This window comes from Megalobrama amblycephala, linkage group LG6, assembly GCF_018812025.1.
Source record: "Megalobrama amblycephala isolate DHTTF-2021 linkage group LG6, ASM1881202v1, whole genome shotgun sequence".
NCBI lineage: Eukaryota > Metazoa > Chordata > Actinopteri > Cypriniformes > Xenocyprididae > Megalobrama > Megalobrama amblycephala.
In genome coordinates this window covers 26,073,759-26,101,076 of record NC_063049.1, presented here as the reverse complement: position 1 = coordinate 26,101,076, position 27,318 = coordinate 26,073,759, and the positions used below count along the sequence as shown (strand labels likewise).

General features: G+C 35.1%; 3 protein-coding genes across 4 annotated transcripts in view; 2 read left to right on the top strand and 1 right to left on the bottom strand.

Annotated features, from left to right (window-relative positions):
• Positions 1–1,395: 1,395 nt before the first annotated feature.
• Positions 1,396–10,237, bottom strand: itm2bb (integral membrane protein 2Bb). 2 transcript variants are annotated; one of them, XM_048193590.1, is made up of 7 exons: positions 10,055–10,237; positions 6,951–7,082; positions 6,414–6,524; positions 4,881–5,093; positions 3,833–3,943; positions 2,729–2,879; positions 1,396–2,491 (listed from the first exon to the last, which is right to left on the bottom strand). In XM_048193590.1, exons 1-7 carry the CDS (start codon positions 10,127–10,129, stop codon positions 2,403–2,405), a joined length of 882 nt encoding a protein of 293 aa, XP_048049547.1. In that variant the 5' UTR covers positions 10,130–10,237; the 3' UTR covers positions 1,396–2,402. The 2 variants fall into 2 exon arrangements, with proteins under 2 accessions (XP_048049547.1, XP_048049548.1); XM_048193591.1 differs by lacking the exon at positions 6,414–6,524 and having other exon boundaries at positions 10,055–10,235.
• A 625-nt stretch (positions 10,238–10,862) lies between these two features.
• Positions 10,863–13,902, top strand: med4 (mediator complex subunit 4). Its single transcript, XM_048193588.1, has 7 exons — positions 10,863–11,021; positions 11,312–11,378; positions 11,696–11,866; positions 12,361–12,418; positions 13,018–13,104; positions 13,244–13,375; positions 13,524–13,902. Exons 1-7 carry the CDS (start codon positions 10,951–10,953, stop codon positions 13,694–13,696), a joined length of 759 nt encoding a protein of 252 aa, XP_048049545.1. The 5' UTR covers positions 10,863–10,950; the 3' UTR covers positions 13,697–13,902.
• A 4,448-nt stretch (positions 13,903–18,350) lies between these two features.
• The window catches only part of htr2aa (5-hydroxytryptamine (serotonin) receptor 2A, genome duplicate a), a 68,620-nt gene continuing 59,652 nt past the window's right edge, over positions 18,351–27,318 (top strand). Inside the window, exon 1 of the mRNA XM_048193586.1 lies at positions 18,351–18,854. The gene's annotated coding sequence lies outside the window, so the exon portion shown is untranslated. The remainder of the gene's footprint in view (positions 18,855–27,318) is intronic.

Sequence of the window (27,318 nt, the reverse complement as noted above, 5' to 3'; positions counted from 1 at the left end):
TGCTGGCCAATTAAGAACAGGGATACCATGGTCCTTAAACCAGGTACTGGTAGCTTTGGCACTGTGTGCAGGAGCAAAGTCCTGTTGGAAAATGAAATCTGCATCTCCATAAAGTTGGTCAGCAGCAGGAAGCATGAAGTGCTCTAAAACTTCCTGGTATACGGCTGCGTTGACCTTGGACCTCAGAAAACACAGTGGACCAACAGCAGCAGATGACATGGCACCTCAAACCATCACTGACTGTGGAAACTTTACACTGGACCTCAAGCAACGTGGATTGTGTGCCTCTCCTCTCTTCCTCCAGACTCTGGGACCCTGATTTCCAAAGGAAATGCAAAATTGACTTTCATCAGAGAACATAACTTTGGACCACTCAGCAGCAGTCCAGTCCTTTTTGTCTTTATACGCTTCTGACGCTGTCTGTTGTTCAAGAGTGGCTTGACACAAGGAATGCGACAGCTGAAACCCATGTCTTTCATACGTCTGTGCGTAGTGGTTCTTGAAGCACTGACTCCAGCTGCAGTCCACTCTTTGTGAATCTCCCCCACATTTTTGAATGGGTTTTGTTTCACAATCCTCTCCAGGGTGCGGTTATCCCTATTGCTTGTACACTTTTTTTCTACCACATCTGTTTCTTCCCTTCGCCTCTCTATTAATGTGCTTGGACACAGAGCTCTGTGAACAGCCAGCCTCTTTTGCAATGACCTTTTATGTCTTGCCCTCCTTGTGCAAGGTGTCAATGGTCGTCTTTTGGACAACTGTCAAGTCAGCAGTCTTCCCCATGATTGTGTAGCCTACAGAACTAGACTGAGAGACCATTTAAAGGCCTTTGCAGGTGTTTTGAGTTAATTAGCTGATTAGAGTGTGGCACCAGGTGTCTTCAGTATTGAACCTTTTCACAATATTCTAATTTTCTGAGATACTTAATTTGGGATTTTCCTTAGTTGTCAGTTATAATCATCAAAATTAAAAGAAATAAACATTTGAAATATATCAGTCTGTGTGTAATGAATAAATATAATATACAAGTTTCACTTTTGGAATGGAATTAGAGAAATAAATTAACTTTTTGATGATATGCTAATTATATGACCAGCACCTGTATATATATATATATTTTTTTTTTTTTCATTTTTGAAAAAAAGTCTTTTATGATCACAAAGGCTGCAGTTAATTGATCAAAAATGCAGTAAAAATAATATTGTGAAATATTATTACAATTTAAAGTAGCTATTTTCTATTTTAATATAGTTTAAAATGTAATTTATTCCTGTGATGCAAAGCTGAATTCGTAGCAGCCATTACTTTCAGTTTTACTGAATAAAAATATTATTAAACCCTCATTTTTTAAACAGCAGTGTATTTTGACAAACTTAAAAAAAGACAATCATTATGTAAGATTTTTCTGTTTATTTATTGTTTCTTAAGAGTTCATAAGCTTGAAGACAGAAAAGTGTAGACAGAAACTGAAGACAGAAAAGTGTAAAGTTCATGATCTTATTTAATGATGGCTTATATACAAATTAGTAAAGAACAAAATTTCAAATTGGAACATTTATGGTAATTAAATTTAGACATTTATAAGTTCTATATTCATATATTTGACTGAAAGTGTTCTGTATGTATGGTTACTGATCCCATAAAAAAAAAAAAAAAAAAATCATTTATAGTTAAAATAAAGTGCAAATTTAAGAATACCTCAAATTGTGACAATATGGCCTGGTTTCATAAACCGGGCTAAGATTAAGTCAGGATTAGGCCATAGTACAATTAGGAGATTGAAGTAGCTTTTATAAACATGCCTTAGGAAAAAGGAAAAAAACACATTACTGATGTGCATGTTGAGACAAAAAAATGGCATTGGCATTTTAAGATATGTCAGTGCAAGTTGCTTTCAGTTAAAATAGCTCAAACATGCATTTTAGTCTGGGATTAGGTTTAAACCTTGCATTTTAGCACTGCAACATAGTGATGATCCTGATTATGCACTAATTTACTGAAACCTTTGAACAGTATCAAGGTTACATACAGTAGATGTTGCAAATGTAAAAAAACAAAAAAAAACCAACAACAAACATTTTTGTATTTAAAGATACAAAAAAACCCTCAAACTTTTTCAGCAAACTCAAGGGAATAAATTATTAAATTACTTGCTTTCTTAATGCTGATCAGATTAAACGCCATTGTTAATCCCTTTTTGTTCTTGTGCACATTGCTACTTTTTATTTAGTCTATTATTCATAAAATAGCATAAGACAAATATAATAATAAAAAAAACCCTCATTGTGCAGAAAAGACAATTTCACATTTTAGACATGAAGGCCTATGAAAAGCTGAAAAACAAAAGAAAGTGTTGAAGATCTGCTTCTGTGTCAGAGACACCCATGCGTGATGCTTGTTCTTCATGGCTCGCAGATCAAAGTCTCCACCACAAACTTGTTTTCAAAATGGCGGATCTTGTGGCAGTTCAGGGCCTCGCGCTTCTGCATACCTGCAGTGAAGCACATTCAGCTTTCAGACGTTTGAAAGTATACAACAGCTATGATGTAAAACCTCAAACACTCTATCTTACATGTATGTGGTTTATGGTAGGCAAAAGTACTTGTTTATGCATTGAACGTAAGACGAAATACTGTATTTTTGCTTAAAACTTGAGACGTTTATGGAAAGATGTAACCACTGTTGACAGTAAACAGTGTTATCAAAGGGTTTGTTTGTGTGAACTTACCCAGTATGGTGTCTTTGCGCTGCAGTCTGTACGTGTCTTTGTTGCTGCACAGTTTATTGATGTAATAGCCCAGATCACTGGTGCTGTCCAGCTTCTCTGTCACCATCATCTGTACATGCATCAGGTACGTCTGAGGAAGATACATTTTTGCCTGCAAAAAAACAAACAGAAAACGTAAATCTAAACCCTGGGACACATCAAGTTGACATCAAAGAACTAAGGGCGACGAAAGCTGACTGTGTTGTCACCTCTCGTTGGCACTCGAACACAAAAAGGACCGCTGTCAAATAGCATGTGCGTTCTGCTCCAGCATATATGGAAATAACTGCCTATATCAATAGGTCTCAAAAGTCTATTTTCATCATTGAAAAAGGGAAACCAGACTGTTGATAAACAAAGCAGCTATTTGCATTGCAGCGCTTCCAGGTTCTACATCAGAACGCCGGCTCAGTATTGGCCGGCTCCTGCGTCAGCTTCACACGCATGTGTTGTGCTGCTCACATGAACAGCGTATTTGACGGGAGAGAATAATTTTTTTGAATAAAGTTATTTTTGTGCACTTCATTACATTGAGGTTGAACCTTTGTAGTCACGTTGACTATTTTAACGATGTCTTTACTACTTTTTGGACCTTGAATGTGGTAATTCATTAGTTAAAAAAAAAAAAAAAAAACTCCCAGATTTCATCAAAAATATCTTAATTTGTGTTCCGAAGATGAACGAAGGTCTTAGGGGTGTGGAAAGACATGAGGATGAGTACATAATGACAGAAATGTCATTTTTGAGTGAACTAACCAGGCGTCTGTACCGTCTTGACTTCATTGCTTGTTTTCATCACTTTTACTTTTATTCTCGTGCACTGACTCATTCACTAAGCTGAACAGCCAAACAGAGTTCTCTCTCACTGACGCTGAATCGGCCCAAAAAACCCATACGGTGTCTGACTAGAGTCAATAGATTCGGAACACACCGGAAAAAAAACGTCTCGACCGTCGGTTGGGTGTGTTGTGACTCCCAGGCTTAACGTCTGAAATGCATTTGTGCGAAAAACAAAAAACACATTCATGCAAACAAAGACATTATTCACAGCTTCTCTTTGTTTACCTCGGTGTTGGCCACGAACTCACGGAAATTTCGGGGTGGCATGACGACAGAGGTGTTCAGGGCGATGATGTAGCATTTGTTCAGAGTCATGTCGAGATAAGCAGTCAGCATCTGACAACACAGAATGACAGATTTATTCACATGGAACCAGACAGATGCACTTAAGACTGACAACATTATTTTAGTATTATAAATAATATAAGATGTAACCAAATATTCAAGATTGATGGAGACCAAAAATAAAAATATAAGAAATGGTCACTGAAAAATCCATATTAATTGTCCAATAATCTGAATATGTCAGACTCTTTTCTTTTGAGATGTTCAGCATTGAAAACCCATCAATAATCTTTATGTATTTATGTAAGTAGATTACAGCAAGAGTACATTACACTAATGTTAAAAAGTTTGGGGTCAGTGCGATTTTTTTTTTTGCGCATTATTTGATCAAATACATTAAAAACAGCAATATTACGAAGTACTATTAAAATTTAAAATTACTGTTTTTTTATTTTAATACATTATGTTAATATGTAGTGTATTCCTGTGATGGCAAAGCTGAATTTTCAGCATCATTACTCTAGTCTTCAGTGTCACATGAGCCTTCAGAAATCATTCTAATATGCTGATTTGGTGCTTAAGAAACATCTCTTCTGTTTTGTTGCTTAATATTTTTAAGGAAACTTTGATACAATTGTTTCCCAGGATTGATGAATAGATGAAATGTTCAAAAGACCACCATTTATTTGAAATAGAAGTCTTTTGTGATATTGTTTTCGCTGTCACATTTGATAAATTTAGTTCATCCTTTCTGATTAAAATGAGTAATTTCTTTAAAAAAAATCCTACAGATTTACAGATCCAAACTTTTCCAAAAACAGTTTCTGTGGTCTGGGGATAATATACATAATAACAGTTTTTTGCAAAAAAGGAAATAATACAAAAATGCAAGTTGCTACAAATTTTTGCATTAATTCGCTAAATCCTGAAGGAACCGATGATATGTCTGTGGTGATTATGGCTAAACACTGTGTGTGTATTTCTGCACCATTTTGAAGTCATGCAGGATGCTAGCTGGATCGCTGTCCTTGAACTCAGGCACTGGTACGTTGATGAGCTCCACCTCATCGTCTTCAAAAAAGAACACATTCTCTTCAATCAGCCTCAGCGGTATTTCTACATCCACCTCCACCTCCACCTCCTCATCAAACACATAGTCGTCCTCATAGTACTTCATCCCACAGACAAACACCTCGTCGTCCTGTGGGGTTAGAAATACATATAGCATGAACACAAGCATGTTTAGGTCTGCATTAACATTTCAAAGAATGGTATGGTATACTCTTCCCTGCCACAAATAATGGAGATTGGTTGAATTCACATTCGTTCTTGCAATCACAAGATTACAAAATCCTGGAGGAACTAACTGTTAATTTTGTTAATAAAAACTATGACAACAAATGTTTGTCGACTAACTTTTTTATGACTAAGATGAGATGATGGCGAGACAAGACCAACGTCATTAAATGTTAAATGTGACTAACCACAAGCTATATCATCGATGAGAAAAAGATGAGAGTAAAATGAAGTTAAAAAAATGATAACTTTACCAAAATCTCTCTTTTTTGTCTAATAAAAAAAGAAGACAAAATATTACTGATTGTTTTTAACAAGCATCTACAAGCATTCAGTTTTCAGATGTAAAGAGTTTAAATCCCCCTATCAGAGCTTTTCTCTTAAAGCTCTGATATTTTCTGCCCAGTGTTTTACTTTATCTTTGCAATCGGGCAACCATACGCACATATTCTCGCTACACCACGCGAGTGCTGCCGATGATCTGATAACACAGATAAATAAGCTGAAGTTTAGCGATCACCATTTGAGATATTCTGCTCAAATTAAAGTGTAATAGTCAGCATGTGTTCCTTCATGAGCCATTTGCGTTGTACTGTGACTAAATCTGCCATCAAACCTTCTCAGTGATTAACTGTAATAAATTCAACCATGTTTGCGTTCATGGTTGCTGAATAAATGCACTTACGCAGCTCTGCGTGAAAGTACGTCTTTTTTGCCGTTGTTTTTATGTAATTTGGAACGATTGGAATTACTATTAGTAGTTTCACTGTTTTAGATTTTGAAAAATGTTCTTCTTTTACCAGTTTTCATAATGGAGTATGTTAATTAGCCTATGATAAATCAGGAAACTAGATTTAGAGGTAAAATAAACTATGCGTATGAGTTGACATTCCCTTGATTGGTGCTTATAGGTGAAAGTGAAAATTAATTGTTACAAAAAATACATTTCTCAAATGACAACAATCGTTGCGATTATAATTTTATGCAAAATAATTGTGATTATCAAATAAACCTAACTTTTCACTGACTAAAACTAAACCAAAAAAAATCCCAGACATTTAAGACATTAGACATTAAGGTTGACTAAATATGATTAAAAAAAAAGTACATTTGACACAGGATTAAAACTAAGACTAGATAAAAAAAATAGCAGATGAGATTAACGCTACTGATGATATGTCTGTGGTGATTATGGCTGAACGCAGTGTGTGTGTATTTTTTGCACCATGTTGTAGTCATTCAGGATGCCAGCTGGATCACTGTCTCTGAACTCAGCCACTGGTACTTTGATGAGCTCCACCTCATCGTCTTCGAAAAAGCTCACATTATCAGGTTTCTTAGGGAAAAACAGCAAAGCTTGATACAGAATGAGCTTACAGGAACAGATCTATAAATGTCCTGCTGTCTGAACCATCCTGCCTTGTTTTGGAAAAAAAATATGTGACTTTCTCTCAAAATGTGATGATTTCATGAAGTCATGCCTTTTCCTGAGTTAATTTCAAAGACATGTTTCTTAGCAGAACAACATGTAATGTAAAATGGGCGGTTTGCATTGTTGCACAGACATGTTTATTCTCACTGCTATGAAGTCTGGGGTGTAATTTGCATACTTTTATTCATGAATTGCTTTAAGAAACAGGCTTATACTGATTATGATATAGATGTAGAAACTAATCAAAATGAAGATAAACAGTGACGCAAGATGACAGGATGTTGTTGGGCTATGTTTTTGATATCACCATGGTTACATCAATTATCTCACCTGTAACATATAGTATCTATACATGTAGGCTCCTGCCACCACTACGCCAGAGAGCACGAGAGCCAATCCCAGACAGAAGCACCAGCACCACACCTTAGACTGCTGACGCACCGACACCGCTGCCTCAGGATCCTACAGGACAAAATCATACAGGTTACATTATTGCATTTACAACATGTGATAACTGTGGATACACAGACACTATCGTTCAAACCCCCTCCCTCCCTCTTAATACTTTTATTTAACAATAATATATTAAATTGATCAGAAGAAGTGACACAGAAATGTCTTGACTGAAAAAATGTATCACGGTTTTCACAAATATCAACCAGCAAGACATTTTTGACATTTCTTAGCACCAAATCAGCAAATTAGAATGATTTCTGATGGATCACGTGACACTGAAGACTGGAGTAATGGTAAAATTCTGCTTTGATATCACAGGAATATATTACATTTTAAAATATATTACAATAGAAAACAGTTATTTTAAATTGTATTAATAATATTTCACAAATATTACACAATCAAATAAATGCAGCCTTTGTAACCATAATAAACCAAGCTTAAACCAAAAGAACAGATAAACAAAGCTTTTTGTCCAAGTTACAAAGAGTGATTTTCAAAGCTCTAAAGGACAAAATATGAATATTATTTGATGAAGGCTCATTTTCCTTGTTTAAAAGTATCCTTGAGTTTAAGCACTATGTACTGTACAGAGCAAAAGGCAACAAGTCAGGACAGGGCTTGACCTTCCCCAGCCTGACCTGTACCCTAAACCTTCAGTCCATAGTCAGTCCAAATATCATCTGCCTTGAGATACACTGCAAATGAACCCTAGAAAGTCTATGTAGAGCCGATTAAACAGAAATGATGACTAATGACAGTTCTAAGAAAAACAGAACAAAAAAAGAAGTGAGAATCACTCTGTTTCTCTGTTCTAGTTTAAAGTCAAAATGTGTTAAAACAGTTTGGTGTCAACTTCTGCAAAGTCACAAAGTGGAATAATCAGCAACATTTCATCTATATAACGCTTCCTCACGCAAACAAAAACTGCAGAAAGAAGCTCACACATGAATCAAAAGAGAAAGTATAATTGTTATAAAAGTTTCTATTTGAATAGCAGAGGAGAAATTCAAGTGACAAAACAAGAAAAGAGAGACACAGACAACATGTTGTATAATGCAGGAGTGAGAGATACTGCACCAATGAATCGTTTCATTGTGCTCTACTCATGTAATCCAAATAGTTTATCCTCATTCAATATCTTGTAGTGGAAAAGTAAAACCGCTTTTTAGACTTCTTTCACATTCTCTCATTGACGTAACCGCACAGACTCTTTATTGAGTATGTGGAGGAGGATGTTGGATGACCTTGACCAGGATTTAGAGTATTTTTAAAGCTTCTAGAAACTTTGGGTTCAGGCATTTCCTGATTCTAAAGTGAAATCAAATCAAATTGTTCTACATTAAATGCTTGTATTTTGCACATTGGGTTCTTCTTTTGTATTCTTGGCTTGCAGCTCTGACTCCTTATGCAATACACTAATTATCTTAAACATGTTTGAGAGTGCACACATTAAACATGCCTCAACACATCTGTCTTTCACAACCCATGAAAAGTCTCCTGGTAGTAAGTGTAAGGTATATGTGACCTGTATTTACAATGTGTGCTGTAAAAAAACCACACAGCTAAACTATGTCTGGAAGAATTACATTTGGAGAAATTCAACCATGTTTACTGCTTCCACACAAAACAAAACAAAAACGTCTTGGGCTACCACCACAGAGACAGTTGAACCATTGATACTGATTAATTAAATAGATGTCAATACACATATTCTTTCCTTCTCTCTCTAATCGCAAACACAAGTAATAGTTCAGCTCATGGACATGAACCCTTTATCTGACACTTGAGTGTTGCATATATTTGAGGACTATGATAAAAAAATAAAGGTTCTTTATTGGCATTAACGATTCCATGAAGAACCTTTAACATTCATTGAACCATTGCAATACGTTCTTCTTTAGATTATTAAATGTTCTTCACAACAAAATAAGGTTCTTTTGAGAATTGTTCATGGTTCTTCTATGGCATGGCTGCGAAAATCCCCTTTAGGAACCTAAATTTCCCTCTCCACTTCCTGTTAAGTGATCTATGTAATCCTATGCTATTCGCAGTGCTCTAGAACTGAACATGTTCACTCCCTTCGGATTGTAATCTCACTCAAGATGGCAGAATACAATGTGAAGTCCACTTCACAGGGCACTTATGGTCAAATGAAACGCACCTACTGTTTATCGATCTCAATTTTACATTTGTACGTGTTTGTTTGTTTTTTCTGGGTTTTCTCACTTTGAGGCCCCCTGGCAGTCAGAGGCCCCAGCGCACTGGTCCATAGTCCATCCTTGATGGGATTATTTTATTTTTGCGGCCAGTCCAAATAAATTAATTTTAAATCGTTTGTATTTGTGAGGACATTTTCAGATAATTTGGCCCTTACAGCACACACACAGAAGACTTCAAATACCCTCCTGTATCTGACTTTACTTCCTATTTCTTTAAAAGTTCATGTTTGTCAAAAGTATTTCTAAAGTTTTAAGACTTTGGGATTTTCTATCAGCATTACAGACCAAAAAAATGTGGTAAAGAGAAAACGGGAAAACAAACATCACATTGGGGCTTGTGTACTTTCCCAAAGGTTAAAATTTATATATCAAAGTACACACACACACACACACATATATATATATATTTTTTTTTTTTTTTTTTTTTTTTTTTTTTTGAGTACTGCAGTTATTTTTGTCAGGGTTTGATTATCCGTCTTTCGTCTTTGACAAGCTTTGGGCCGTCAGCCATTTTATGACACTTTCACTTAACTGATCAAAGTCTGTTGAACAAACTTGAACAAAGAAACACACATTTACTTCTGCATTTGTGATACTCACTATACTTTTCTCAAGTTAATATAAGAACAACGTGCACACATAACTAGACTTTTCGATTAAAAAGATTAATTAAGACATAATTTTGGACGTAATATTCCTAAAATGCGGTTACGCAATTCAATAGAAGTGAACAAGATTTGTTAATAACTACAGTACCTGTACATCAGGAATGAGAGTTTCCTTCTTTGGATCCTTTAGGGCGAGAGCCTTGTTAAAAGATACTTTAACCATACTGAAAGTCTTTTGAAGAAGTTATTTCCGTGAGAGCACAAGAGAAGTGAGACGGTGCAAAATGAAAGCGTTTAGTTTCCTGATCAGCAGCAATGTTTGTGTGTGACGCACATGACAGATCACAACAGAGGCTCTCGCTGCCTCTAGTGACAACTGCTAGAAAATCAACTACAACACCTGGAAACGAGACACACATTAATTTGAGCTCATTTAAAAGTGGAATAGATAATGCAGTAATTGTACACATTTTATTTAAAATTATTTTAGTTACTTTTTTTAATGAACTCCTAAATTGTAAATTAAAAAGTGGAGGAGGGGGGCTTCGTATATTGTTGTGGACAGTGTGAGGCCTTATATAGGATATAATAATAATAATAATAATAATAATAATAATAATAATAATCATCATATATCATATATATATGTAAATATTAATAATAATAATAATAATAATAATAATAATATCTATGTACATTTAATAATAATAATAATAATAATAATAATATCTATGTAAATATTTAAAATTCTCATCGTCCTATCAAACACGAATGTGGTTGGCTATCTTCACCAGCGCTGAGAAACGTAACAAGAACCAAATAACAACAGTCTCCATCATATTTGTAACCAGGTTTAGATGTTATTCGTCGTTTACTTTATTACCCCGCAGTTTTACAAAAACTGTTTATGTGAACTTTACAGATAATATTTTATTGACGACGACGGTTTGTATATTTTGGTCCTTCTGCCAACAGGCGTCACTGTCTGACACATGCGTTTGCCTTTCATTTCTCACGCATGCGCAGAAGTGAGGAGAAACAGTCATGGCGGCGGCAGAGAAGCCCACGAAAGAAAAGCTTTTATCCACTCTGGATGATATTGAAGTTTTATCCAGGTTTGTCTTCATATATTTTCCACATTTAGGTGAAGAATAACCATTTGTGTGCTTTTTTTTTTTTAGCTGGTACACAGCAGAATGAGATGATAAACTGCTAGTTCATTCATAAGATTCCCAGTGATTTCGGCTAACAGTTGCTGAATTAGTTAATAATTGAATAAATAAAGTCCTAGTGTCTTGTCCAGTCGAGTCTACTGTTTTCACTCCTAATAATACACTAATTATACACTACTGCTGTACACACACAGCTCCTCTTTCGTTCTTTTACTTTCTTGTTTCTGTTGCAGAGAGCTGATAGAGATGCTAGCACTGGCCAGGACACAGAAACTGCCCCAGCCTGGAGAGGACACACAGGTGAGAGACACCGTACACACACACACACACACACACACACACACACAATATGAGACAACACTCAAATCTCAAGAAGTAAATTCACTGATATTTACAGACTTTCAATTTCTGAAAAGTTCTCGAACAAAGGGGGGAAATCCTGAAAAGTCGTGCACATACATACTGTAAAGTAACTGAAATGACATTTGCTAAAACATTTTGCATTAGCTTTATAATTAGAGTCAGTATTAAAGTGATGAATTACTATTATGCTTGCTTGACTATTAGATGACGGTGAAGTGCACGCAGTAACTAAATACTGATGATTCTGTGAACAGATTCTGGAGCTGTTAGTGCAGAGAGATAAAGAGTTCCAGGAGCTCATGCAGACGGCGATGGAGCAGGGCAGAGTTCACCAGGAGATGCAGACGCTGGAGAAGGAAGTTGAGAAGAGAGACAGCGATATCCAGCAGCTCCAGAAACAACTCAAAGAGGCTGAGCATATACTGGTGACTGACATGAGTCAATTTCTTTTCAGTAGCATTCAATTGTTTAAGCACTCTGCAAACCAAAATACTTTATCACTTCATGAACATTTTAAACAATAATTTAGGTTTGCACTGCAATATTAACTAGTCTGAGTTTGGTGGTTGTATTAATAATAATAATAATAATAATAATTATTATTATTATTATTATTATTATTATTATTATTATTTTAAATAACATTTCATTAAATTGGATTTCTTAAGCCAACTTAATATATATATATATATCTTTTTATTATTTCTTTTTTATGGCTGTTTGCAGAAATAACATTTTAATTTCCAGCACTAAACACTGGTTTCTGTGTTGTGCATTTGATTTGAGGTACTTTTAGAAAAATCTTTGGTCATTTGAAATTACAAAAAATGACAAAGAACAATAAAATTGCATTTTGATTAAACTCACATTCTGGAAACTGGAAATAATGATTTTTTAATTTTTTTTTATTCATCATCAGGCTACTGCTGTCTATCAAGCCAAAGAGAAACTGAAGTCTATTGAAAAGGCCAGAAAAGGTATTGTTGTGTTACACAAAAGTCACACTAGATTAAAATTGCGTTGTTTAGAGAAAAAAAAACACAGATAAGCCATATTTTATTACACCAAGTAATTATAAAACAAAACAGTTTTATCAAAATAGTTCATCTCACTCCACAACAAACCCTTTAAATTTGATGGTATTTAGAACAGAACAGGAATGAAAAAGATTATAAATAAATTATAGTGGTATTCATTATAAGCAACATTTATTATAAATGGCAAGACTAAACAAATTTAAAGTGAAACTGAAACTACTGACATTTAGGAAATAACATTAGGATATACAAATAAACTAGGGCCCATGTACCTCTCTTATTTAGCACAAATCCATGTTTTGTATGCTTGACATTAATTGTGTTATATAAGTCACTTTGGATAAGTCGCAGCATGTTTCAGATGATAAAAAATGTGACTTATATTCCAGAATATGCGGTATTTATCAGTAGAATTGATAAAGTCATAAGACTGAGATGTTTTACGTGATATACTACAGTATCAAATATTTACTGTTTTAGTCTAAAATCAAATTTTCTTAATGTTTCTTCTTTTTGGTTGTTCTGCTTGTTTTAACTAGGGAGTATCTCTTCAGAGGAGATCATCAAGTATGCTCACAGGATCAGTGCTAGTAATGCAGTGTGTGCTCCTCTGAACTGGGTTCCAGGTAAACAAACTAGTTCCTTCTGCATCATGTTCTTTCATTATTGCCTTTCATATCTTTCCTATTTCACTTCATTTTCCAATGACTTGGCTTATGTTCGATTGTATTTGCAAGCTCATATGTTGTGCGTGTGTGTGTGTAGGTGACCCTCGCAGGCCGTACCCTACTGATCTGGAGATGCGCAGTGGAATGTTGGGAAATATGAGCAACATGTCCACCAATGGAGTGAACGGACACCTGCCTGGAGATGCATTGGCTGCTGGGAGGTTACCAGGCAGGTTTATTCTTCTGTTCAGATGTTTGATTCATCTGTCCGTGTTTTTTTTTCTCTTCTAGGTTGTCTTTATCATACAAATAATATGTGTGTAATCATGTAATTTGTTTTAGCTAATAAATATATATATTTCTCTTTTTGCTTTTAGATGTACTAACCCCACAGTATCCTTGGCAGTCCACTGATGTTTCCATGGGGATTCTGCCTCCTCACCATGGCAACGATTTTGGCCTGGAGCCACCTGGTCATAACAAAGAAAATGAAGATGATGTTGAGGCCATGTCAACAGATTCCTCCAGCAGCAGTAGTGACTCAGACTGAGTGTGTGTGTGTGAGTGTGTGTGTGAGTGTGAGTGTGAGTGTGAGTGTGAGATATGTCCACAGTAACTTGAGTTTGTCCACCTGAACAGCCTGAAAGGAAAGTATGTTGTCTGCATCAGTTTATCTTGTCTCTGTGATTGTGGAGATCCGGATGGCAACATAAAATGCCTTGAAGGGGACCAAACCTACACAGGTCCTCTCTTCAGCAAAGCCTCATACAGCTGGATATGTTTTACCAATTTGCTTGTTTTTTCATACTCCACATGCCTACAGTCATCATTTATTTGCATAATTTCATTCCACTGGCCTCAAATGGACCCAGTGTGTTGTTTTCATTGTGTTCAGCATGACAGGCTCATTTGCATTTTGCAAATTTGTAATCTAGTGAAGCGTTAATTTCTGGTTTACAGTTGGAATATAAATAGCATTGTAAATATCTCTGAACTTTCAGACTCTGTAAATAAAACTTTTTTTAAAAAAAGAAAGATTATGGTTTTATTTATATGTATTTTTTTTTTTACATTGCCAATTTTGTTTATACAGAAGGGCAGTGTATTTTTTTTAATTTTTTCTCAATGGTTTTATCTCTGGAGCTGAGGTAATGTCTGATTTAAATGACCCTTTGAGTCCAGTTTTCATTATATATATATATATATATATATATATATATATATATATATATATATATATATATATATATATATATATATAGATAGATAGATAGATAGATAGATAGATAGATAGATAGATTAGATATAGATATATATAGATATATCCATATAGAGATATAAATAATGAAAACGACTCAAAGGGTCATTTAAATCAGACATTACCTCATATATATATATATAGAGAGAGAGAGAGATAGATAGCCTTGGGTATCTATATTTAATCCTTCTCATATGTCAAAATTTAAATTATAGTTTACATACTGAGTATTGTTTGTTTAATTTGCATACTGAATATGGTTTATTTCTTTTTTTTTAAGCTGATTAGAGAACACTGGGCTCAGAAGATGCCTTATCTATTTATTATGCACATTATCATCAATTTCAGTCTCTCCTTTATTTATCTTTGTTTTTTATCTAACTTTTCTTTTGTTACTTTGTAGGTATTTCCTTCAGAAATGATAGTTTGGACATTTATTTATAGTGGTTCATAACAGAAATACAATCTAGACAAGCTACATAAATTGCTTGAATAAGCACATAGCTCATACATCCCAGTAAGTGTTCCTAGGAACACTAGTAATTTGTTTGAATGTGTATAGCCTCTTGTAAAAAGGTAGTTCTATACTTCTGAATTAGTTTCTCTTTTTAGCTCTAAAATCAGTCCACCGCCTTATTATACTGCTATTCTGAGCACTGAAATCTTACTTTGTCCTCAGTACATTTTATGAATATATTTCTTGTAGGGCCCAGGTGCAAGTTCGGTTGATTTAACATTGGCCACCAGATGGCGCATCAATACTAATTGGCCAGCACAGCATCTTTAATGATTTTATATTCCATGAATTAATTCAACTGACAGCCAGCTGAACATCCATATCTTGTTACCATAAGACACCCATCACATTTTATTTAATTGTTTATTATTTGTATAATATGTGCAAATTACTGACATTAGTCCAAACAAATGTAGAATCAGGCCAAAATCATCCATGAAAATGTATTAAAAATGCAATAATTGTTCGTATCTGTTCTGATAGTGGATCGATGGTAGATTCAGATACATTTGAAGAGTATCAACTATCCTAATCTTTTCAGAGTTGGTTCAGATCCTGTATAAAAGCACAAACTGAGAAGTCTATTTTCAGTCTATTCACAGTTTGTGTCCAGCATGGTGAGTCAGTGCATGACTATTTGAAACACTATGTTAATGTGTACTAATGTTAAGTGTACCTAGGTGAGCTAACGTGTCAGGGCATTTTAGAAATTTTCCTGCTTGTAATTTAATGAATTAGCTGCTAGTGAATCACACAATAATTTATTATCTTTCTGCCTAATTTACCTTCACAAACCCTTCCAACAGTACATCTTTGTGTGTTTCTTCTTTTAGCTTTCTTCTGTCCATGCTCTTGGCAAGTTGTGGGGTGAATAGGGAAGGACGAAAGAAGAGCTGGAGGAAAGAATGATTAAGGCTCTCAGAGGTGAACTATGACAGACAGTTGAGCTGTTCTGCGTTGCTTCAGTTCACCGATTTTACAAACAGAACGCTGCAGCCACATGCTCTTGTCTATAAACCTTGCTCGGTTGTAAGGTTATAAAAACATTTGTCACATGAACAACTGCGCAAAAACAATGCTGACTATTTTCACATCACACGTCACATTCAACATTTACTACCCTTAAAATACAAACACAGGCTACTCGCATCAAGCAGAGACTCCTTTCATTCTCTGTTTTTCATTCCACTCTTCGTCCTCTTAGTCATTTAATTAGTGTATCTTGGAAAGCAGGCCAACCTCTTTAAAATAATTTGTCAAAATCCCACGATTATGAAACACATCCCTGTGACACTTGGTCGATGGGTAAGAGACATCTTCCCACATCTCTGAATCTCTTGTTACCTTATTCATCCAGGGGGAAAAGAACTAAATTCAATCTGTTGTGATGTAATAGTTTGTGCTTGTTCTGTGTTCAAGACTGACTAATTCCCAACAGAACGTCTCAGTGTACAATATGTTGAAAGATGTTTCAGTAAAACATCTCAGTACCTTTAAAACAAGATCAATTTACCTTTGAAGCAAAATGCCCTTTAGGTATTAAGACTTGTTTCAGAGAATGTGTCTTGTATATACACTACCATTCAAAAATCTGGGGTCAGTAAGATTTTTTTTTTTTAATAGAAATTCATATTTTTATTCAGCAAAGACACATTAAATTGATCAAAAGTGACATTTAGGATATTACAAAAATATATCTGTTTCAAATAAATGCTGTTCTCACAAAATCTTGAAAAAAGTATCACATTTTCCACAAAAATATTAAGCAGCACAACACTGATAATAATAAGAAATGTTTCTTGACCACTAAATCAGCATATTAGAATTTAGAAGAAAATGTTCAGCTTTACCATCACAGGAATAAATAACATTTTGAAAACATATTAAAATTAGCTGTTTTAATTTCACGGTATTTCTGATCAAATAAATGCAGCATATACAACTTCAAAAATGGTAGTGTATTTGTATTTTGTTTTGTTCCACTGATTATAAACATGACTAAATGTTTTATTTTATTTCTTATTTTCTAATAGTTATTATATAACAAACCAATTTTATACATAATAATTTATATATTAATGATATTATTTATAGCTTTAAAACATGATAAAATATTAAATATTAATAAATATCAAAATTAAAAATATTACTTTAGCCTAAACAAAATGATTTTTCCAAAAGAATTTACAACATCACATATTTTGAAATCAAAACTTGCAGAAATAACTGGTTGTAAGTCTTTCAGCACCTAGGCATGCACACACACACACACACACACACACGCACCCACACACACGCACCTCAAGAGGGCACATAATGGCTCATCAGTAAATCACAACAGGGTGGCCAGCGTCTCTATGGCAATCTCTGACTCATTCAATCACATCACTGTCTTTAGTCCACCAACACGTTCCCATAATGCAACAGGAGTGTAAATGAAGTGATGATCCCCCAGCTTCACTATAGCATATTAAATATGTGTTGGTCTATATTCCTAATCTTCTCAATTTCACATGATACTATTGTTCTCTTCTACAGAATTAACTGTGATGAAAATCTGATTTCTTTTTTTCTTTTTTGTTAGTCTAAATGATATATATATTAAAGACTTGCTCTCATCATTTGTTCTAGTTGTGAATGATGATCTACTTTTAGGGTCTCTTTGATCACATGGTTGAGCTGAAGCCTGGAGGCATGTCTGCTCTCTCTCTCTCTCTCTCTCTCTCTCTCTGGTAATGTGCTATTAGCAGTAACAGACTCTCTAAGGACTTCTCACCTGCTCACTATGTGTTTCTGTCTACCCTACTGAATCTTTAGAGCCTTTGTTAGTTCCATCATCAAAGTACTCAATTATAAAATAATTACAGTAATACAGTAATATAATCAGCATAAATAATTATAGTAATTTACATGGAGACTCATTTAGTTTTGTAATAAAAATGATTGTAAGAGCATTCAGTTGTGTAAGGGGTGGGGGATTGGTACATTGTAGCCTATTGTTGTGATTTTTCCATTGTTCTATAAAGTTCTATGAGGCTAAATTACTAAATTATTATGTAAATTATCCCACTTATTACACAGCCACTAACCAAGTACATAAATATGTAGGCATGAATATGAATTTACATTAGCCTATTTTATACTTTACTTGTAAAGAAATGTGAACTGATTTTATCTTTAAAAAAAATGTAAAACAGTAATATGTGGCTAATATAGGAATTATTTTTACTTCAGTTTTAGTATAGCCTAGCTATATCAAATTAACCTAAATTAAAATGAGAAATGTTGCCTCGGCTAACATAATTAGATGACATAAAATAAGTTTTTTGTATTTTTTGTATTTTATTTTTGTATCAGTTAATGTTTGTTTTATTTTAAGTAACGAAAAATGTGTTTAACTATAAAAGACTGCTCTAATGCCATTTTCAATACAATCGATAACTGAGACACAGTGGCGCCGCAGTTGCGTTTGAATGCGCGCGAGTCCGCGGAAGGATACGAGTTACCAGGATGCTCGGGCTGATATACAGCGTTGCCATAGACTACAAGCAATATAGAAGTATCTGAAAACGTCTATCCACTGAATGTCGCGATTGGTCAACCGGAATTATAATTCCTGTAATAAGTACATTTAAACATCTACATTTTGCACCTTTACTGGAGGACACTGTGTGATCTACAAGGAAGAGGTCAACACAAACTTGAACCTCTGTAATTTACGTCTATGGATAGCCTACTTATTCTTATTTTAGATTCGGAACATAATTATTTTCTCTACCCCTGTTGGTGGAAAATTAACTTCTGGACTGGAAATAGCTGGAAATCTCTCATCTGGACCTTCAGACTCCTCTACAAGACTCAAGTCTGCCGATGGCTGGGGTAACTTTCATCACAAGTTCTATGTCGTCATGCCACTGGTGTCTGGTCCATGAGGTGAGTTAAACACTTGACACTAAACTCATTTGGACTTGCATTTACTGCCACAGTAATAACTCCTATGTGCCTTCAAATTTATATCTTGGCATGAATGTGGCTATAGGCTACCACATAAAGGGCCTCATTCATGAAAACGAGCAGAACGAATTATGTAGCAAATCGTTCTGACATAAATTTTCAGATTCATGAAAATGTTCATATTTTCAAAAAGTTAGCTGTTACAAAAGAAATGTACACCTGCTCTCTACCACGTGTAAATGATGCATAAAACTAAAACAGTTCTTTGTTCTTTTAGGTAAACTGATGACACTACATTTTCATGCACTATGTGTACCATAATAATATTTCACGCCTTCGTTTGCCTTGTCCTTTACTATTTCGTTCATTTGCTGCAAATCGAGGGAACGAATTAGTAGCATCAATTTTGCGCACGATTTATAAATCGAGGGAACGAAGGCTAATTTATACTTCTGCGTTAAGTGTACGCCGTAGCTACGGCGTAGGCTGTGTGTAGCACGAGTAGCCTACGGCGTAGCCTTGATGTGCACCTCTTCAAAAATGTAACAACGCATCAATTAGCTGTGATTGGTCTGCTAGAACCCTCCCTCAGGTAAAAAAAACTGGCATGGTGCGAGCGGAGAAGAGCGAGCATTTTCAACTTCCATAGAAATGAAAAAACACTTTCAGGGGATGGGCCATCAAGCTGCAACAAAAGTCGTTGCTAATTTGCTGCCAAGTTGCTTTTTCTTTGGCTGTTGTCTTGATACTCACCGCGTACACTGCCTACTAGCGGTCTGCATGTTGCACATCAATGCGGACAACGATGCAGAAGTATAAATGAAAACCGACGCATAGCATGCGGCGCAGAGGCTGTCTTTGTCATGGACCTTTCCCGATCCTGCCCCCATTTTTCTGTTTCTGCTTCACTTCCTGTTTCCTCACTGTATAATAAAAAGGCAAAAACACCAAAAATAAATCTTTAATAAATAAATAAGAAAATAATGTCTCATGTTTCAGTTGTTTCACGAGCTCACACTTGATCGAAATGATCGGATGACTCACAAATGATCGAATAGAGAAAAATGGTAAAATAAGCATATTTGGCGTGGAGTCTGAGGAGATGCTCCGAGCTCAGAATTTAGCCCAAACACAGAGTACTCCCCCCGGCTGGGAATAGGAACCAGCCGAGTGTTATGAGTCGTGGTGGCGGAGGGATGCAGGAAATTGTTGAGGTAACTAGGTGAGTTGGCTATGTATATATGCCTCCTCTCGAGATGATTAGAACGTGCTCCTCCCGAACTTTGTTTATAAAACATCATTTGTCACCTGAATTATGCAATCTCTCGATATGCAGACATGTAAGAGGCTATACTTGTACTTGTATATATACTTGTTTAATTGGTGACATTTAGCCTACATTTTAAAATCTTTATTTAAATGTAGCAACATTTTTATTTTAAAAAGCTTTATTTGAATATACCTCATTCTACAATCACTGCCTATCAGCCAGTCACTGTGTGCATATAGTAAAAGTGTTGACATAATCCAAAGCAATGAGGTCAACCCCGCCCTTACTCTTAGCTAAAGACTTCTCTTTGTTCCTTAGTAAAAGTTTATGTCAGCAGCTTTGTGAATAGATTTTAAGAGGAAACTCTTAATTAAGAACTTTTACTGCTGTGTAGGAGAACTCTTAGTGGTAAGATAAAATGTTTTGTGAATACACATTTGTGAATGTTTACAAAGCGTTTGTGAATCCGGAGGAGATTTTTTGGGAAGGTCTGTTTTACGAGCAAATTACTCAGAATTTACTCATATGTTTACGAAATATATTTCATGAATGAGACCCTAAGTGTGAGACCCTAAGTGTTTACCATGATTGAATGCTTCATGATGGAAAAAATAATGTTTGCATGAAGATTGCACTTAATGAATATTTACTTGCATGAATATAGCAAGGGCACATTGATACTAAAGAAATGTCAAGGACTGATTAGCCTAGTCTAGTGCCTTTTTTTAATACCTGTCACTCAAATATAGACTTTACATGTTTACACTGACAAATAATTGTTTTAACTTGGATCAGATAATAAAAGCTGGTATAAGGTAGCTGAGGGTTTAGAAAGATGGATTTGCTCCTGTCAGATTTGTACAGAGCTGCGAGTGTTTGTTTTGTCCGCTGAGAGCATCTATGCCTCTTTTCCCCTGACCATACAATCCATCTGAACATATTTTTTTCCTTGATATAACAAAGGAGAATCTGTCCACTCCATAATAAACTGTTAAAGACTATGGAGAATGACCATCTCTGCTTTCTCACCATTTTTGTCTCACATACACAAAACATGTTTCAAATACCAGAGTTTAATATATTTTTTAAACAAATTAATATTTTTATGTATTACAGGGTAGATGCATTAAATTGATCAAAAGTGACAGTAATGTTCTTACAAAAAAAAAGGTATTATGGTTTCCACAAAAACCATTAATCACTGAACTGTTTTCAATATTGATAAGATTTTTTTCTTGAGCACCAAATAAACATTGGAATTTTTTTCTGAAAGATCATGTGACACTGAAGACTGGAGCAATGGCTACTAAAATTTCAGCTTTGGAATTTCCATCTCAGGAATAAATTGCATTTCAAAATATATTACAATATATATATATATATATATATATATATATATTTTTTTTTAATTGTAATAATAATATTTCACAATATTACTGTATTTACTTTTTTTTTTTTTTTTTTTTTTTTTTTAATAAATGCAGTCTTGGTGAGCATTAGAGATGTCTTTCAAAAACACTTAAAAATCTTATGGACTCCAAACTTTTAAATGGTAGTGTGTATTACACAGGTGTATTCTAGTCTTAGTCAATTTGGTTACAGCTTGCAGAAGTGATGACACTCATGCGCAACAATGAATCCTGTTGAAAGTGCTGTACCGCTGTGCTTTGATAGTACATTGAATCCAGAGTGCTTTTATCTATTTATAATCAAAATAATTCTGCCCTTGAAGATAGATTACACAAACACTGTCTTGATTTAAACAGTGTCTCTTTCTTGGAGAGATCTAGGGCCATTTATCCTGTAATGAACTCTTATAGACAACCAAGTGAGGTGATTTTTTTTGCTGCAGAGAATATAATAAAGGGAGTCTGGAATATTTTGGCACAGAAACAATAATGATTCAAAGCTGGCATTCATCTTCAGCTCAATTCTCAATTTCAAAAAGGTATCCTGTCCTGACAGAACATTAACAGAGAGAGATGATATGAAGACTTCAGATTCAAAAGCCTCTAGGTGCTGTCTGAAATTTTCTTCTAAAATTAGCATTTTTATCAAGCTCGTATATGTTTAGGTTTAGTAGTTTCACTTTAATGGCAATTAATAGGTCCTTTTCATTGCCAATAAAGTGAAATAACTGAACATAAACATACATGCTTGATAAAAATGCTTATTTTAGAAGAAACTTTGTTAACACTTTAGAATAGGGAACACACACAACTATTAACTACAACTTTTCCCTCAATAAACTCCTAATTTACTGCTCATTAATAGTTAGTAAGTTATAGTTGTTAAGTTTAGGTATTGGGTAGAATTAAGAATGTAGAATAAGGTCATGCAGAATATGTGCTTAATAAGTACTAATAAATAGCCATATTCTAGTAATATGCATGCTAATAAGCAACTAGTTAAAAGACCCTAAAATAAAGTGTTACCGAAAATTTCAGATGGCACTTAGAGACTTTTGCATCTGAAGTCTTCATATATGTAAATAATCTGACTAGTCAAAGCCATGTTGAAATGTTATTTGTGTTATTTGAGTGCAAGTGTATGTGTTTATGCATCTTGGAGCAACAATTGTTGATCATCAAACATTGAATCCCAATCGCCAGTTCTCTCTGTCTGCAGCCGTTGTCTTATAATGTTGGCAGAATGTTATGTCTCAGTCATGTTTTTGAAGAACAAGTCGTTTTGTGATAACACTTGGCTCAGTGTGAGATGGCATTGGGGCAGAGAGTGTCTCTCTCTCTCTCACACACACACACACACACACACACACACACTAATGCACACTAGCTCGAACAGAAAACTTTGTGTCCACCGCTCAGTGTCAGGAAATATTAAGATCTAAATCAAGGTCTTTACCCTGTAGGTTTTTGTGTGTATCAGTGGTTTCAAGCTGTTTGAAGAAAGATTTGAAGATCACTAGTAGTGCCAGCCTTTCTTTTCTTTTATACACACACACAGATATTTCATAAATGACCATAGATATAGTGTCTGAATTGATCATTAAATGTACAGAAATATCTCAATAATGTGTCTTTCACACAATACGCCCAGCATTAAGCTTACTCAATAGGATATGTGATGTCTGGACAAAAAGAAGGGCTTTTCTCTTGTCCTTTTCTTCTTTTATCATGACGGATAATTAAATCTGTTCTGTCCTTCCACTATTTTGGTCTATTTATCACGCTGTAGTGAATGCTTGAAGACAGTAGGTTGTTTTCAAGCTTGTTTTCCCCTTTAGTCAAAATCATGAATGAAAAGGGAAGTGTTCTTATCTGCAGAGAGCAAATCAGTGGATGAGTCACCTCTATTGCACAGCTAAAAAGAGAGAAATGGCGGTGACTTCGGTTTATTAAGGGTAACATGATGAAGTCCGTCTCACATGGCCAGAAGAGAAGGAGAGAGGAAATATGAGGAGGAAAAAAAAGCCCTCAAGACAATGAAAGAGACTGAATTCTGCACATTGTCTTCAGACAATGAGGTATATTTTCCTGAGGCAGAGATCATTTTAGGAATTACTGGTCAACATAGAGCACATAACCAATAACAGGTTCATCTTTCTGAATTATTTTAGAAACTCACAGTGTGTGCTGTATGTGAGCATAAAGGTTAGGACTGACACTGATTGTGCCCAAACAAAATCTTACTGAAAGCTTATTTTTTTGAGATATCAAATCAAATTTGGAGCACAGCTGGTTTAGATTTATGGCTTTGATTTTGTCAGTTTTAATGTAAAATGTATCTTTTTGATGACAGAATGCTGTCAGATTTCCTTCCATGGACTGCCTTTGTAACTGCCACTTTGACGCTTCAAAAACAAATCCATATATGAATCGAGTGATTTAGTCCAAATTTTCTAAAGTGAATTTATCGCTTGTTATGATAAACAGATTTAAAGGGGGGGTCTAATGCTATTTCATGCATTCTGACGTATTTACACTGTTAAAGAGTTACATTCTCATGCTAAACATGGCGAAAGTTTCAAAACACGAGTCGGGCGTATGACGGAGTATTTCTGTGCCAAATACACTCCTTCTGGTTCAGAGAAGTTTCGTAAAGTTTTTTTTCAAGTACAGCCCTGTATTACGTAATAAAGGGCAGAATTCCTCATATGGGCACTTCTCCCTGATAAGCGTGCGCACACATCACCCAGAGCAAGAGCTTTGTTCGGTTATGGAAACCGACACATTTTTCAACAGTGTCACCAAAGAAGCATGTTTTTGGTTGTGAGGGAAAGAACCTTTTTTCAGCTCCCCAAAGAACCCAGCGTTAAGGGAACAGTGGATGCAGTTTGTTTTTCTTGGGCAGCAATGGAGTTGTGCACGTATGTTTGTTTGTTCCCGGAATTTCGGTGACAGATGTTTTGTAAACAAGTCCCAGTTGGACACTGGATTTGCAGATCGCAGGCTTGAGTAAAACTGCATCAAATGTCAGTGCGCAAGTGCATATAATGTAAACAACATAAACATTTTCGTTTCCTTTTTATTTATAATGATGTCGCAGCTTGCAGAGAATCGCTACACAAAACCTGTGTGTGCTCGTGACTCTTTAGCTCTGCCCATGGCACGCCTCCAGGAGCTCGGCTTTTTTCGGAAAGAGTCGGTACAGCGTATCTATCTTTTATAAATATGATAAAACTAAAGACTTTTTGGAGATATGAAGGATGCAATACTACTCTATAAGTACTAAGGTTAACATGAGATTGGCAGAAACTGTGTGTTATGTACCCTTTAATTTAGGCTTTAATTTTACTTGCATTGATCAGCGAACATAAGCAGAAGCTCAACCTAACCTGAAATTCACAAGAACAGAATTCATTGGTTATGCAGCACGTTTGAGCTTCCGGAAGAGGTTTGTTCTTGTGCATTATTCATGTTAGAATGTAACCCTTCTTGTTCTGTTTTCTTCTACTGGACCTACAAAGATGTTTTTCTTATGTTGTCTTATGTTTTTTGTAAGTAAAGTGTGGTCACATTTACCATTCATTGTAAGAAAAAAATCTGTAGAAAAACAGAAAATATACTGGTAATTTTTTTCTAGGACATTATCTATTAAGTTTACAGACATTTCCTTTAACCCTAAAACACAATACAATGTATAAGTATAAATGTGATGTGTGTTAAAAACTGGAGGCATGTTCCTGGAAAACTGTATGTGTAGTAGAAACACACACTCACTTTGGCATTGCCTCTCACAGGTCACTGGATGCTGCTCAGCGTTAAACTGGCTTGATCTTGAACACTGGCTTCTAATTGCAGCGCCCTCCACAAGACCACAACTCATTTATCTCTCTACTGAAATGATAGCTCCTCGTTAGGTGAAGCAGCAATTAATATTCATACATTTTTACAGCTCTTTTACAAGCACTTTAATGATGTCGTAGTTGGTAAACCTTAGAGCCAAATCTAAATATTCAGTTGGAGAGTTGGGAATTATTTTTGATAAGATTATAAGTAATGGACAATTAGGATGTCAGCTTAAATTTAAGAGGTCTTTTATCTCTGCAAGTTATCAATTACAGCTTATTTATATCTGCCCCCAATTCCCCTTTTTGCCTGTTAAACCTCTTTGAACATTTTCTTTTCATGGAACATAAAGTTTTGACAAGTTTCACATCCCTTGCAGTAATAAATAAATAAATAAACAGACTAGATTAGTCTTTGGACATTGTCCCCTGTGATCCTGTTATAGTGTTCAATTGCCTCTCTTTGATATTCCCACCAGTCATGTCACTTTGTTAAGTCTGTGCTGTGTCCAGCTGAAATTTGTGTTTTTCAAATGCTCTAATACAATGTTTTTCACATTTTTAGAAAAATGTTGGTTTCAATAAACCTTGGTAATTATTCTGTTCATTAATAATGGACAAGCCACAGTTCATTTTAGTTTAGAATGGCTATAAATGTGCAGATTCTCATTTATGTCACTCTGGCTTGGTTCTGCCATCTACATTTCTCCATTTAAATCTTAGTTTCAGCTTCAGCATGCAGTATTAAATGACAGTTAGAACAATGTATTTGTGCTGTTCTGTTCAGATCTGTATATGTACATGTACTTCAAGCCTCATTACACACATCTCTTTCTAAACAGCAAAACTTCCAAGCTACTGTTTTAAAGCTACAATACAAAAGGTTTGTGCTGATTCTGGAAGAGTTCTAAAATTGCAATGATAAATCAAATCTATCCTGAACTAAGTGTCTCAGTAAATATCCTGCTGTTTGAGAGTCCTCCTGGATTGACCCTCTAAAAGTGCTGAGTTATGCTCAGGCAAGAATATTCTCTTATTGCTGCTGCTGAAGTTAAAAAAGTTTTTGGGAAGTTTTAAATTATATTTAAGCGTTTTGGCTTGCAAATTTCCCTTTTCCCAAAAGCATCGTTATCTGAGTAGTACCTAAAAATATTCATAAATGAATTAGGCCATTACGTGTACAGGTCCATTATGTGTAACTTAAATGGACTTTAAAACTTTTAAACTTTTCTTTCAGAAACGAAGATAAACAAAATAAAAGCTATTAATTCATTTTGGTCAGTGTACACTATATTTTAAAACAATCATAAAAATAATAAAATTATAAGCTTATATAAGAAAAAGATTTTAGTCCCACTCTGCAGTCTGAGCTTGTCCTGTAAAAAATCTTAATTAAGATGATAGACAGTAAGATAAACCTTTGTGGCAGTCACATATTGCATAGTGGAAGTAGCAATTATCCAGTGCTTGCACCTCAAACCAGATGATCTACGAATGTGACATTGCAGTCTGCAGTGTGCATTTAAATTTTTTGACAAAACGAACACAACTGTATGCTCTGGTAACTTAAACATTTCTAAAACTTAGCAATGTCATAATTATGTATTTTACTACATAGCAAAATCTCCAGAGTTAAAGGTCCCGTTTTTCATGTTTTTTTTGAAGCTTTGATTGTGTTTATAGTGTGCAATATAGTGTGATTCGACAGCAGTTTAGCGCATCTTGCCCGGAAAGGTCACACCTCTTACCATAATGTGGAGATGCATGCGCTCAGTGTTATTGTAAACATGTCTTTAATTTACCCTATCAATTTGAGCCGGAATCAGACCCGGTGATTGGACTGCGGGATGAAAATAACAGCGTTTCGACGACATGCCGACAAACACACTCTACAAACGCAACTCTTGTGTATTCCTGTGGGC